General features: G+C 40.2%; 1 protein-coding gene across 2 annotated transcripts in view; it reads left to right on the top strand.

Annotated features, from left to right (window-relative positions):
- UBE3D (ubiquitin protein ligase E3D) overlaps positions 1 to 14,888 on the top strand; it is an 80,289-nt gene that overhangs the window by 31,896 nt on the left and 33,505 nt on the right. For both annotated transcript variants that reach the window (XM_072330854.1, XM_072330853.1), the window contains one exon: positions 13,037 to 13,175. In XM_072330854.1, the coding sequence (XP_072186955.1) occupies positions 13,037 to 13,175 (139 nt within the window). The remainder of the gene's footprint in view (positions 1 to 13,036; positions 13,176 to 14,888) is intronic.

The following is a 14,888-nucleotide window of genomic DNA, read 5'->3' as shown; positions in this document are numbered from 1 at the left end:
CATTTGTTTTATTGGAGATGGAATTTTGTTCCTTCTGAAACTGCTGAAACTCAGTGGCTTCTGTAAAGGGAAAAGAGTTGATGAGAAACTGTTTTTGTCTCCCAGTGTAGTAGCAATTCTGCAAATGCTTCTAGCACCTCTACAGCTCTCTTGTATGGGTAGGACCATTAAATTTTATTCACAGTTATCCAACTGGGTTTCTTTTATCACCAATTAAGTACGATGCAAGTCTTTACTCAGCAAGTTGAAAATGAAGTAGCAATGGGTACCAGGTAGCTGTAAATGTTCATTGATTGTCTTCAGAAGAAACTGGAGAGAACAGACTGATATAGTTGGTTATGAAGACGTTAATCTGAAGATAGGAAGATTTCTAATATCTGAGCAGTGAGGTTCCTGCAAAGTCTTTCAGTAGGAATAATTTCTAAGAAACATAACTGCTTTTAAGATGCAGCTCGAAAAGAAGATGGGGAGAGATTCTTTGCTAGAGAGTGTAGTGATAGGGCAAGGAATAACAGTTGGAAACTAAAAGATGGGGAGATGCAGGTTAGATATTAGGCAGAAGTTCTTTCCTCAGTGAGGTGCTGGCACAGCTGCCCAGAGAGCTGTTGGGTGCCCAATCTCTGGAGACACTGAAGGCCAGGTTGGATGGACTCTGGGTGGTCTGAGCTGGTGGCTTGTGTCCCTCCCTGAAGCAGATGGGTTGGAATTAGATGATCTCTAAGGTCATTTCTAACCCAAACAATAATTGCGTGTTAAAATTGCAAAAATGAATACTTTGTCAAAGTTTCATGCAGAGAAATAAGGTTACTGACTTGGAGGTACCTTCAGTGCTCCAGCTCTGTCACAGACCTACCAAAATATTTCCCATCTCTCCTTTGCCTTGTTTGCTCTCTCTTTAGAGTGGCATGTTATCACGGTCTTGACTGAACTGAGCTTAGCAAGTAGTTCAGCGGTATCATTATATTATTTCTTTACCAGATTAAGTTTATTTGCAAAGGGTTTTTGGTACATTACTAGCAGCTGCCTTACTTTTGCTGTCGCAGCATCTGTTTGAATGAACTAATCTACTCAGAGGTTCTATTTCCACTGTACTGGTGGATGTGAATTAGTCCTTGTGTGTCTACTTTCCTTCTTTAAATCAAGTCTGTGTTTTGCTCTGTCTTTAAAGTTCACTTTCAGCACAGACTTTAACTGGCTAAACTACATTTAGTCTTCTATTTAAATACCTTCTCCTGTTTTTTACTTCTAGTACCACTCTTGATCATGTCCAAATCTCAGCTGCTGTGCTTCCTTTCCTGTTCCTCATCCTACTAAGCTGAGATGAGACTTTTGTTCTAGATCCATAATTTTTTAAAGAAAGCTCATAAAAAATTAAAGAGCCCAAATCATCTGTATTCAATTCAATGGGCTCCCCATTACAAAAAAGACAGGGATCTATTAGAAAGAGTCCAGCGGAGGGCCATAAAGATGGTGAAGGGCCTGGAGCGTCTCTCCTGTGAGGAGAGACTAAGTGAACTGGGTCTGTTTAGCCTTGAGCAAAGAAGGCTGAGAGGGGATTTGATCCAGGTTTATAAATACCTGAAGTGTGGGAGCCATAGTGGCGAGGCTGGTCTGTTTTCAGTAGTGCGTGGGGACAGGACTAGGGGTAATGGGCTGAAACTTCAGCATATCACAAATGTGCACAAGAACTTTTTTACGGTGAGGGTGACGGAGCGCTGGAACAGGCTGCCCAGGGAGGTGGCGGAGTCTCCTTCTCTGGAGATATTCAAGACCCGCCTGGACGCCTACCTGTGCGACGTGGTGTAGGGAGCCTGCTTTGGCAGGGGGGTTGGACTTAATGATCTCTAGAGGTCCCTTCCAACCCCTACGATTCTGTGATTCTGTGATTACCTGACTGTGTCAAGGTATGTGTGTATGCCCAGTATAGCCCACCCACTGTTACCTCAGAAGGGCAGTCAATAGTTTGTGATATCTCCAGCTCTGCCTCATGTCTGCAGCAGGATTCTGGACATCTGTATAAATGCTGTGGGAGGCTCCAGCAACATGGCTATGGACTATACCAACACTGTTAAATTTCTGCAGTAACGAACATTGCAAGCTTCTGAGCGGCTGAAGGATAAAACTTAGGAACTAGTTCTAAAGCAAGGCAGGTAAAAATAAACAAGGGGTGGTTTTGTTAAGGGTTGGGTTTTTTATGGAGTGGCACTTGAATGCACGTAAGAAAGCTGACCTGGCTGAGGAAAGGGAAAAGGGGCATGTGGAATGCTGTTCTTTATAGATTTGTAGTTGGTTTTGAGGATTATTTTTAGGAGATGAAGCTGTGTGCTTGGTTGCTGATTTTATTTATTTAGTATTTAATAGCTTTTTAAACTTGACTTGTAGCTGCACGTAATATTTTAATGTCAGTTTTGTTTTCTACCCTGCGTAGAGGAGACATCTGCACAGATGCTATAGTCACATCAGTGAGTAAAGAAAATGATGATACAAGTGTACTGTTCCAGGGAAATAATAGTTTCAGCGGGAAGGCAAAAGTATGGCATATGGGAAATTTTAACTTCAGTAATTAGACTTTATATTGGCAGAGGTGTGGACTGAATGAGTGGAAAGAAGTTTTACTATTCTGAAGTTCTCGGGATCGACTGATTCTGTGATTTGTGGTGTTCCGCACTTTGCTGCAGGTTCTTGTAATTACATTGTGAAATACTGAATTTGCTTCTCTCCTGAAGACAGTACAATGGGGGAAAAAACTAAAATAACTTGAGAGCAGTAAGCTGGGAGCATTTTGTGAACAGTGATTGCAGCATTTATTTCTACAGTGGGATAACTTCTCCCTCCAGATTCAGACATAATGTTCTGGAGTGTCTGTTATTTGTGTGTACTTCTGTATGGAATATAAGCAGCACTGCGGAAATAATTTACCTTTACCCAAAGGTTTAAAAATCAGAGGCCAGAAAACATTTTAATCTTTATAGTGTTCTGAAAATCCATTTCAACTTCAGAAATGGCCTCCTGCTTGGTATAATAGGTCTTAAAAAGGGAATTGAGGTTTATGGAGCATATGCAAATGTTCATGTGGCACAGTTAGTATGAATAACCGGCATGAGAACATCAAGGAAAGTGCTTTTATGCTGTGGCTGTGGAACCCAGGGGTTTAGTTAGGTACAGGGCAAGAACGACACTGTACTGTCACTGATTATACAGAGTATTGTTCATTCAACCTTGATTTGATTTTTTTCTTTAATAACATTGCCACTTGCCTGGTTGATTATTCTGAGAAAATAATTGTTATTCCTTGTTAGTAGTCTAGAGCCCTGAATGTTTACCTGAAATCAGTGCTGTTGGGATAGGGTATTGAAGACTCTGTCCATGTGCTCCTAGATGCTGGCGTTAAGGTTGTTGGTTGCTCTTATGGTGAGGAGGAGGAGGAACAGTGCAGGAAGAGAAGAGCAGGCAGGCAATTGGAAAGGCCTGATAAGAAAATACTTGCATCTAACACGAGTGCAGTTCACACCATTTGACTGGAAAACTGAACAGAGGCAACTTTGTCTTGCTAAGTGATCAGGTAAGAGCTCTGTGGCATATGGACCATAATTCCTAATGCCATGCTTCCCTGGTCTATACTGGTGATTACAAGGGATATGTTAGCAGAAGGGGATGGGTACCATATAACTTACTGGGTTTGCAGTCTGCCCATAAGGCAAACCATTTTGATGCTTCCTCCACTGACTAGATAAAGAACTTGGACAGTCTCTCTTCAGCCAACCACGCTTTTCATTCACAATTTAGCATGGATTGGCTGCTGAGGTCACTGTACTGACAACAGCTGTTGGTCCTGCCTTTGCAGCATGGATATCAGAGCCACCTGATAGTCCTTAACTGCTGCAGCTTATAGCATATGGTTGAAAGTAAATTTATGCTAGTTTTCTGATGCTTAAAGACACTGCTGTGAACTGTGTCAATTTAGGAAATGAGCGATGAACAGTTTAGATATCTAAATAGGGTCTGCAACTGGGGATGGTCTCCCATCAGCTCTCCCGTCCCTGCTCAGTCAGGTCACTGGTTGCCTAAAACTGGGTGATTTAAATATCTCCTAGTGCACACAATGCACAGAACCAACAAGATACCAGCTTTATAGTGTTTAAACTTTGGTTCTGCATGCTTTCTATTTTTGGCTTTAACAGTAATTTTTTAAACAATTAATCATTACTTAATAAACCTGTGCTGATTTATCATAATTGCATCTATAAATCTATTTCTAATGACTATACACATGAATTCCAATAGTCCCTTCCCTGAGACCACATTAGTCAGCATGAGCTCAGACTGATACGTAGACTTTTTTTTCCCAGACTCATAAGGAAGTGTAAAAAATTTATGATCTTGCTTTAACGAGGTCCACTGAGATTTGGGTTTGTTTATCTAAGTCCTTACTGAAGACAAAAACTTTTCTATGTTTAGCAAAGCAAAGCTGCTTTTCAGATTGTACAGTGCACTTTAAAACTGACAAGGTAAGTGTAGCTGAACACATGGAGAGAAGGAACTATGAGGGTTCTTTCCTACATGTCCCTTTGCCCATAAGCTAAAGTTAATATTAAACATTGGTATAAAAAGAAAAATGTGTTTACAGCACCCCCTGAATTTTAAGGCCATTTTACTATGCTATGAACCAGCAGCGGGGAGTTTCTGTCACTGTTATAAAGGAACTGCTTGCCATACTGAAGAAGAAACCAGAAGATGCAAATGATCTGCTTCATTCTCTAGGAGAATTCATTCTTCTATACAATTAATATGATTTCCTAACCTCATTTTTCAGCACTTAAATCTCTCCTTTTTGTACATGAAACAATTTTATTCATGTGTACCTTTGTTGGGACCTCAGTTTTGCATCTTCCTGCCGCCTCCTCCTAGGAAGCTGTAGAAAGAGAATTGAATGGACTGAAGAGTTCGGACAGAGTGTGTGTTAGGTTTTTAGATCTTTTCATACTGAATTAGTTATATATGTGTATATATATATATATGTATGTAGTCTATCTACGTTTGCATGGTATGTTTTGTATCTGATTTTCTGTTTAAGTTTCCACATTTTACATAGCACAAAGTAATTTTCACATACTGAATGTAATACTTATACACAGGGACTCTTGTGTTTGTGATATGATAGTTGACACCATGTGTTTTATTTCTACAGTATGCTATCTCATTCGGATCATTTTAAATTAAAGTTGTATTTTCATGAAGAGCTGTAAAAGCACCTATGGGGAATACTGTTATTGCTAGCATCCCGGTATTCAAAACTCAGGATGTGCCAGTATTGGTAATACATCTTCCTGCTGAGTCTTCCTGTTATACTGTGTTTGGAACTCCCAACCTGAGGAAGGGAAAAATCTGTAAAATCATTCCTGCATGAGAATTTGGTATGCATGAGAGCCCAAGAGAGATCAGAGAAATTATGTGTTTTCTTTGGGGCTTCTGCCTACCATCATGATGCCTAGAGAGGCTGAGAGACAGTCTGTTGTCTCAACCTTTTTGGAGGGAGGAAAGCTACCTGGAGAAATGCTGCTCCATGTCCATGCAAGGAGACCTGTTGCTTTTACAGGAGCATCATTAAAGTTTAAAGGCAAATAGAGGTAACCAGCAGAGCTGTCATTCAGTAAGATTCTATAAGTTCTTGGGATTGGTTTATGGAAAAAAAAATACAGAGATAAATACTGTTTCATTCTCTGAGGAAGTTAAGTGTGTGTGGCAGTACTTGATATCTGCTTTGCCAGTTACCTACCCCCTCCTTCTGCCACCCTTGACTTGTAAGCGAGACAGACAATTTTAGAGATAAACCTTTCAAGACATGACTTACTTGAGGAGGTTTACGCCTATTTTCCCAGCTTAGAGCAATGACTAAAATGCTGGGAGGTTTAAAAGGAAGAAAAAAAAAAAAGGGGGGGGGGGCAGGGAGGAGAGGAATTTGAATGTTTTGTTGATCAGAGGCTATCTTTATGTCATTTGTACGTGCATTTGATAGTCCTTATAAAGTGATGTGGTAGTAGACGGGCTTTTAGCAGTAGGTCAGTAGCCTGCTGCTCTGTATCCTCTGAATCCATCCCAAGCACAGTAGGCTACAGTTATTGACATAGATTAGGGAAATAAACACAATCTGTTTTAGTTTAGCTTAAGGTATATCCCAGGAAGGAATCAAGAGGTGTTAAAGATGAATTATATTAAGGAACATACAAAGTCATCCCCTCTTTCTGAGCTATAGGCATACCTGTGACTACAACCAAGAAACCTTCAATCTGCAGTCACAGTAGAACTGTTGCTAATCTAGATGGTGATAACCACTGGTACTGCCATCCTCCAGTATGATAAATTGTTTGTTAACAGTGATGTGTCTACAGCAATCTGTATTTTTACTGTATTCAGCAAGATTACTTGAATTCTTACCACCTGTCTTACAGTAAGGCTTACAATAAGGCATTCTAAAAACTGCAGCTTAAAGCCTTAATGCTGCCATTGAACTGAAGCAGCACATTCTAAAGCTTTGGCCATGCAGTTTTTACAGGAGCAATTTGCTACTTCTTTTAGAGGGACCACATTGCTTTGCTGCTGTGAGAAGTCTGCAATTACATTGTACTTTGGAGCAAAGCCAGCAATTCTGCATAAAGTTGGGTGTTCAAGAGCAGTCACAGCAGACTTCAGCCAACACCCAGAAAGAACTTAAGCTCCTGTGCTTTCTTGTTCTGTGTTTTGCTTGGTTTTTTGCTTGTTTGTTTTTTGTTTTTGTTTTAAATGAGAAATACTGTGTTGAATTTCTACTTTGTAGAATAGTGAGTTCTGCTCTTGTGCTCAGTTAAGAAAAAGGATGTAGATGATCTTAAGAAGTGGTTCAAAGGAATATGTTGAATTATTTTCCGTATTTTCTTTATTTATGTTATAAAATAAAACCTTTCCACACATAAATATTATCTATTTCTGTGTGGAAAGGAGAGCTACAAATATTGAGAAGGGTCTGAGGGCAACCTGTATAACAAGTGGCTGAGGTCCCTGAGTTTGCTCAGCCCAGAGCAGAGGAGCTGAGGGGAGGGGACGGGCTGAGCTCTGCTCTCTGTGGCAGCACCAGCACGCAAGGGAATGGCATGGAGCTGTCAGGGGAGAGCCTGGTGGGGGTTAGGGACAGGTTCTGCATCAGATGTTGGTAGGCATGAAACAGGATGCCCAGGGCAGTGGGCACAGCCCTGTGCTGCCGGAGTTCAAGGAGCAATTGGACACTGACCTCAGTCACAAGGTTTGAATGGGTGGTGTGTGGAGCTGGGAAGTAAACTTGATCCTTGTGGATTCCTTCTAACCCTAGATTATTCTAGTCTAGCACCTATCCACTTGAGCATCAGAAGTCCTGCAGAAGCTTTGTTTTCTCCATGAGCTTGTATTGTTTACAGTCAGATGCTCTGTTGAAAGGTAGAGCTGATGATGTATTTGTTTGTTTGTTTTTTGTAGCTTGGACTTTTACAGCTTTAGCTTTTACCACAAGCTCTTGATCTTGCAGAATAATGAAAAAATACCCCATACTCAGTCACTGTTATGGATTGACTCTGTGGAAATAGGTGCTGTTGCAGTACCTTTATGCACTCTGGTTTTGCTGGTAGGGCATGTCATAGGAAGTAGCCAGCAGGCTTGAGCTTTTTTATATCCAAAAAATAATGAGCACACATTGAGAAGTATTAAAGTAATTTAAAATACATAAATAGAATGTAGTTAAGATTCTTATACAGTTGTCACGTGCAAACAAAACCATTCAATACCTGTCTTTCACTGCACTTTTTATCATGAAGTACTTAATCTGTGCTACATATTGGAGTTACAAATGAGAAAATTACAGGTGTAGCATTTATGAGATCAGATAGGATGATTTTACTTAAAATGCCCTTTGAAATAGTAAGAACATTTGATATTTCTCATGCCAGCCATTTTGAGAGGTATTATGGCAATGAGCAGGTGTGTGAGATTAAATTTGAATTTGCATTATAAGCCTTTCTTATTAGTATGAAATAACTTGTCTCCTTCAAATGGTAACACGTGGAATGTTTAAGGAGGTCTTATGTTTTGTGGGATAGGATGTTTTAAACCTCCTCTTTTATTCTGGATATCTAGCTAATTTCTTTCTTACCCACCTTCAGAAATACATGGTTGCTCAGTTTAATAGAATAAAGCCAGGAGAATCTTACTAATGGTTGTTTGTGTATTCACATGTTCCTTTATGTCACTCTATATTCATTCATATGAAATTATATAGTCATATAATATACAAATAATTTATGTATAAATACATATGTGATGTAAATGTCAGAAGTTTTATGGTAAGACTGTTTGAAACTACAGAAGTTTGGTGGTAAGCTGTCCTTTATATATAGTGATTCAGTGAAAAGCAAAAAAGGTTCACATCTTAGAGATGGAGTTAAAATGCTTTTCTTATTGGCCACTGTTGTCCATTGCACTAAATATACAAAAAAAAACAAACCCTCATTGTGTGGGTTCCTGGATTACTGCTGTGTGTCCTCTTATTCCCCTTGATATATTCCACTGCTCTTGCTCATCCCCATGTAAGGATACCACTGGGTTACATTTTTTATTGTTGCCTTGTCACTTTCAAGAGATTTAATATCTGTTAATCTGGGATACCATACAACTAGTGAAGATCCTAGGGAAAGTCTGTTAAAAATATCACTTGACACTCTCAGCTGTTGAAGGAGAAAAGTAAACCACATTTGAACAAGACTGCAGATGTTGTTTTAAGAGGAAAACAGTGTCTCGGTTCTGTAAAGAAAGTTTTTTTTTCCAAAGGAATGTATTGCAGGCTTTGAAAGTACTGCACTTCTTACTGTTCTGTATTATTTAAATTTTGGCAAGAGCTTAGAAGCTAATGAGCATGCATTGATTTTTGTCATTTTTAGATCATTGCACGGATAATTATATGTATAAATAACTTAGCCTTCTGGTATATTGAGTATATAGACTCATCATCAACTGTAATTTAGAATTGTTTTTAGATTAAATCATTTTCACAAATAGTTATTTAATTTAGCAAGTTTGTCCTTGGGTTCAATAAAGTCATCTGCCATATATATCAGAGCTGCAGATTTTGGAAAGGGCAACATTTAACAACATTCTGTGAACCCAGAGAGTCAGGACTGAGCTCATTCTTCAGCATGGCTCTTATTTAACAAAACACTGAAGCCACAGCTACCTTGTACCCATCTCCTTCAGGTGTTAAACGGTGTTTGAGGCCTTATCTGCAGAGCATATTTACTTGGTTTGTAAATAATCAAGTGAAATTAGCCCAGTGCCTTGGCAGTAACATTGCGTGGTTCTGAGTTTGAGCTTTTTCATTATCCATTTTTGATCTCTGTAGACTACCCAAAGTTAATCTACCAAGAGAAGTAGCTTGCTAAATAAGAGATGGGGATAAGATTGCTCTAGAAAGTGAAAAAGGACTTACCTATTCCTCTTTGAAAGCAAACTGTTTTGTATTTTGCTAAGATGGTTGCATTTTGAAGTGAATGTCTTGCACAGTAGAAGATGATTACTTTTGATAAATAACCTTGACATAAATGAAAGAAGAAGCAGCTCAACTTCTGGGAAAAAAATAATACAGTCTAGTGAGACAACTTGTCCAGTTTTTCAAAAAAACTTAGATTCTAAAATTGTAGATTCCAATCATTTTTCTAATGACTTTTAGATACAAAGATTTTTCTTGTTTTACTGGTACGCCATGACCTGAATGGTAACTGGGTTTGTTTGCTAGAACCTAGAGTCAAGGAATTGGGAAAATAACACCAGTTATTTTGGTGTTGTAAACCTTGCTTCCAATGACAATATTTTCTCGTCTTATTCTGTCTTATGTAGGTATGGATCAATGTTGTAATGACCATTGGAGAAATACTCCATGAATCAAATTTAGCATCTGAAAACATTGTGGTCAATTACTTTTGCTGGAGAAGTATCTGGTTAATCTTTTGTCCTCCCTGTAGTTTTATCTGAATACACACTTTCAAGTCTGGCTCATCTCTGCTTTCAGAATCAGTTGTTTGAGTTTCAGGAAAGATTATTTATTTGTTTATTTATTTCTTTTAAAAAAGTGGTGAATGTTGTATTTATTACCTAAACTGCTTTGAAAATACTCATTATTATTATTATTATTATTATTATTATTATTTTAAATGTTCATTCTGTTGTAGGAGTTTTATTTTCCTGGCTATATGGCTTTGACTGACAGTGATATGGTCTAAACTTCACACTTCTTGTTCCTTGGAGAAAGTATTGAAAGGGATGGGGGGAGGGCAGTCTTAGCAGTTAGAAAGTTTAGCACATTGCACATAGTTACTTTGTATCAGTGGAGTAGCTAAATAAGTTACCTCTTGAGTAGAATTTCGATTCTACTGTGCTAATTTCAGTTCTGGAATGTCTGCTTGAAGCATGTTAACTGCTTTTTTAGCATCGATCATGTCTTTCGCAAAATGAAAGTTACATGAAGATCTTACTTACATGCTCTAATATTATGCTTGTTTATTGCCTTTTCATGGACTAGATTAATGCGTGTCTTGTAGTTGAAATATGAGTTTGAGATGTTACTTTAATCTGTAAGGGCAGCATCTCAAGTTTGAATTAACACTGGGAAGAACTCCGATTCTTGCCCTTATGGGGCAATGTCATTGTCACCAATCCTTTTCCATAGAATCATTTGAGTTGGAACAGACCTTTAAAGAACATCTAGTCGAACCCCCCTTCAATGTACAAGGACAGGGATTTTTGTGTCTGTGAGATCACTGTCAGGCAAAACTGAATGATGGTAACTTATACAGGTGGATTTAACGTGCAGTGGAAGAAAAATTCCTCCCAAAGGTGTGTGTTTGGCCCAGTCTGCATTCTCTCATGAGAAGCTTAGAAGCAAGAACTCACAGCTGAGTAGGGATGGAAGGAAAGAAGGAAAGAAAGCATGCACATACTCAGTCAAACCTGTATCCATAGTTATCATGAGCCCATCTGAATCCTTCTGGTGCTGTCCTCATCTTTGTCCTTTGGGCATATTGTCAGAGAGAGTTTTGGGGAGGGCTATCTTAATGTCAAACTCTATTACTCTGTTTCTAAAATTAGGAGAGGAAAACATGATTTTGGATCCATGGCTGAGGAACTTTTGGCGAACTCACATTGTTGACATTTGGGGTTGGTTTGGTCAAAGCTGTCCTCCATGGCTTCTCAGTCTTCTGAGAAGCAGAGTTAACCAGTGTGGCTCATTCAGTAAATAGAAAGCAAATAGTTTCTCCTGTACTGGAAGAGAGACAATCCTCTTTATCCAGAAGGGTTCTCTGCAGCTAAGATTAAAAATCAGGATTTGTTTTGGTTTTAGATATTTTTCTCTGTCCTCTGCAGTGGAGACTGTAGAAAAATAGTCCCATGAATTATATGGGTAAAGAATAACAAAGAGACCTGGCCTAACAAAGCACAAACTTACCGCAAACTCTTGTGTTAGATGCTGCTAAAGGACAAGTCATAAAGACTCTTCCATAACATGGGTGTTCCTGGAGCTGTGAGTGTTAGGACACGTGTGGTTTGTTTGTAATAAGGGAACACATTGCAGTCATTTCAGGAAACGGTCACAATTGAGCTATTAATAAACAAAAATTACAATCTAATTGGGCTGGATGTCTTTATAGCAACAATCCTTCCCTCAGATAAGTCAACAGACTCAAAATGCCCTAATGCAGTATCAGTGCTCTATGAATGAGGAGGCAGCTCCAAAAAAATTCTAAAGTCAAAAAATAAAAGTAGAATCAGGGTAGTGAATTAGGTTGTAATGTTTTCAATATGGCCTGGAGTTCTGAAAAGTTTATTTGCAGAAAGGGTGTTGATTTGTGGAAACACCTCTCATACCTTATCATAACGTTACCTCCACTCTCCAAACGCTCTTAACTGTGTTTGAGGGTGCCTGCACGCTGCTTTGTTTAGACTTGCTAGATTTACCTAAATTTGCCTGTATCACAAGACAAGATTGTAAAAAGTGTAGAACAAGGACACAGTAGGGATTACCAAGGTAAATTTCTAATTATGTTTGGAAAAACTCAGTCCTTGTTTTTTGGCAGCTCAGTGCCCATTATGTAGAGCAAGATGTTCTCCCCTGCAACATTGGCAGAATTTCTGGACCAGTCAGGGTTACCTCTCTTGGGCTTGGCCATTCACTCGTTATTTTTACAGAATCCTTTTAATACTGACAGTGTATTTGGGGACTTAGGTGCTCACACCTTTTAAAGACTCCAGGGTGTCTTCTGAACAGTTTGCTTTCTTGCCCCAGCAAATAGCATTTGTGGTAGCTTGAAACAGGCTTTTGCAGACTTGTCTGACACAGTGAAAGTGTCTGAAATAATTTATGAAGACTGGCTGTGCAGAAGGTTTTGGCCTCTGTTCCTTTTTGATCTTAGCCATTTGAGAAGACCTTGAGTGGTGCAGTGCCATCCAAACTGCCTTCTCCATCTCTGTGGTTTAGAATTCCCGTGTCAAACTGACCTGCATGCTCTAGCTTTGGGTTGAGGAAGACATACTACGTTTGTCGTTCATGGTTAGTAAGCAAAAGAGTTGTGGACTGTTGGTAGAATTCCAGTGAGAGCATCATAACATCAGTCTTAGAAATCATCTGGCTTCTGGTGGTTTCAGAAGTGAAAGGACTTATTTTAATAGAAACAGAAAATGGAGGCATTATGTTTTAGGTAGAATGCTCTATGTGTAAAAACATATGCTTGGAAATGGTAGTTGAGAATTGGTTCAGAAGTACTCAAACTTGGATTCAGAAATGTGAAATCTCTTTGTAAAATTGACAGTAGGCATAAAGTGCTTTAAATGCATCTTATATTTCTGTTAAAAGTTATCTTTAACTGTAAGGATAGGAGTGACAAGTGAGGAGAATCTTTCATCACAGCTCACTGGCATATTCTCTGGTACGTGTTTAATTTTTTTATTAGATATATAAATTATTTCATTTTATTTTTTGACTTTTTAGCCTTGCTGATGCCTGGGAAAATGATTTTGGAGTTCATCCTTTAAAATTTCCATCAGAAACATGTTTGGAATTACTTCTGATACTGAGTTTGAGTACTGCTTCTCTACCCCCTTCACTTCAGCGCATGAACTCTTTTCAGGTAAGGAACAGCTGCTGTTTCACTATAATGATGTTATTTTTAGGAAGATTTTTTGTCCATGGGGGACAAAAATGCTTTCAGACTAATGGTTTGTCTTCTGGAGTTGAGTAACTTTTCATTACGTAAAATATAACAGTAGAGAATTTCTTTTCATCCTCTGTTTCTTTCATTATTTTTTTTATTATTATTATGTATAGACCAGAGCAAGCAGTACAGAATCACAGAATCACAGAATTATAGGGGTTGGAAGGGACCTCTAGAGATCATCGAGTCCAACCCCCCTGCCAAAGCAGGCTCCCTACACCACGTCGCACAGGTAGGCGTCCAGGCGAGTCTTGAATATCTCCAGAGAAGGAGACTCCACCACCTCCCTGGGCAGCCTGTTCCAGTGCTCCGTCACCCTCACTGTAAAGAAGTTCTTGCGCACATTCGTGCGGAACTTCCTATGCTGGAGTTTCAGCCCATTGCCCCTAGTCCTGTCCCCACGCACTACTGAAAAGAGACCAGCCTCGCCACTATAGCTCCCACACCTCAGGTATTTATAAACCTGGATCAAGTCCCCTCTCAGCCTTCTTTTCTCAAGGCTAAACAGACCCAGTTCCCTAAGTCTCTCCTCGTAGGGGAGATGGTCCAGGCCCTTCACCATCTTTGTGGCCCTCCGCTGGACTCTTTCCAAGAGATCCCTGTCTTTTTTGTACTGGGGAGCCCAGAACTGGACACAGTATTCCAGATGAGGCCTCACCAGGGCAGAGTAGAGGGGGAGGATCACCTCCCTTGACCTGCTGGCTACGCTCTTTTTAATGCACCCCAGAATGCCATTGGCCTTTTTGGCTACAAGGGCACACTGCTGGCTCATGGCCAACCTGTCGTCCACCAGGACGCCCAGGTCCCTCTCAGCAGAGCTCCTCTCCAGCAGGTCTTCCCCCAACCTGTACTGGTGTATGCAATTATTTCTACCGAGATGCAAGACTCTACACTTGCTTATGTTAAACCTCATCCGGTTTCTTACTGCCCAGCTCTCCAGTCTGTCCAGGTCTCTCTGAATGGCTGCACAGCCTTCAGGCGTGTCAGCCAATCCTCCCAGCTTCGTGTCATCAGCAAACTTGCTGAGGGTGGCCACTATCCCCTCATCAAGGTCGTTGATGAAGATGTTGAACAAAACTGGACCCAGCACAGACCCCTGGGGGACACCACTAGTCACAGGCCTCCAGCCAGACACCGCACCGCCAATGACAACCCTCTGCACTCTGCCAGTCAGCCAATTCTCGATCCACTTCACCGTCCACTCATCTATCCCATACTTCCTCAGCTTTGTTATAAGGATGTCATGGGGGACCGTATCAAAAGCCTTACTGAAATCAAGGTAGACTACATCTACCGCTCTCCCCCCGTCCACCCAGCTAGTGACATCTTCATAAAAGGCCACCAGGTTGGTCGAGCACGACCTCCCCTTGGTGAACCCATGCTGAGTACTCCTGATAACCTCCTTTTCTCCCAGTTGTCTGGAGATGGCATCCAGCACAAGCTGTTCCATCACCTTCCCTGGGACAGAGGTGAGGCTGACTGGCCTATAATTACCCGGGTCATTATTTGTACCATTGTTTTTGTCACGGAGTTATCTAGATCAGTCTATAATCATGATGGGGGGGCAGTAGGCAAAGTGTCTAAATGTTCCCACTCTTAGACACCCAAAAATGGGAAGGGGAAAGGGAA

This window comes from Excalfactoria chinensis, chromosome 3 (assembly GCF_039878825.1).
Source record: "Excalfactoria chinensis isolate bCotChi1 chromosome 3, bCotChi1.hap2, whole genome shotgun sequence".
NCBI classification, from domain to species: Eukaryota; Metazoa; Chordata; class Aves; order Galliformes; family Phasianidae; genus Excalfactoria; species Excalfactoria chinensis.
Note: the sequence above shows the minus strand (reverse complement) of the source record. Positions and strands in the feature narration are given on the sequence as shown.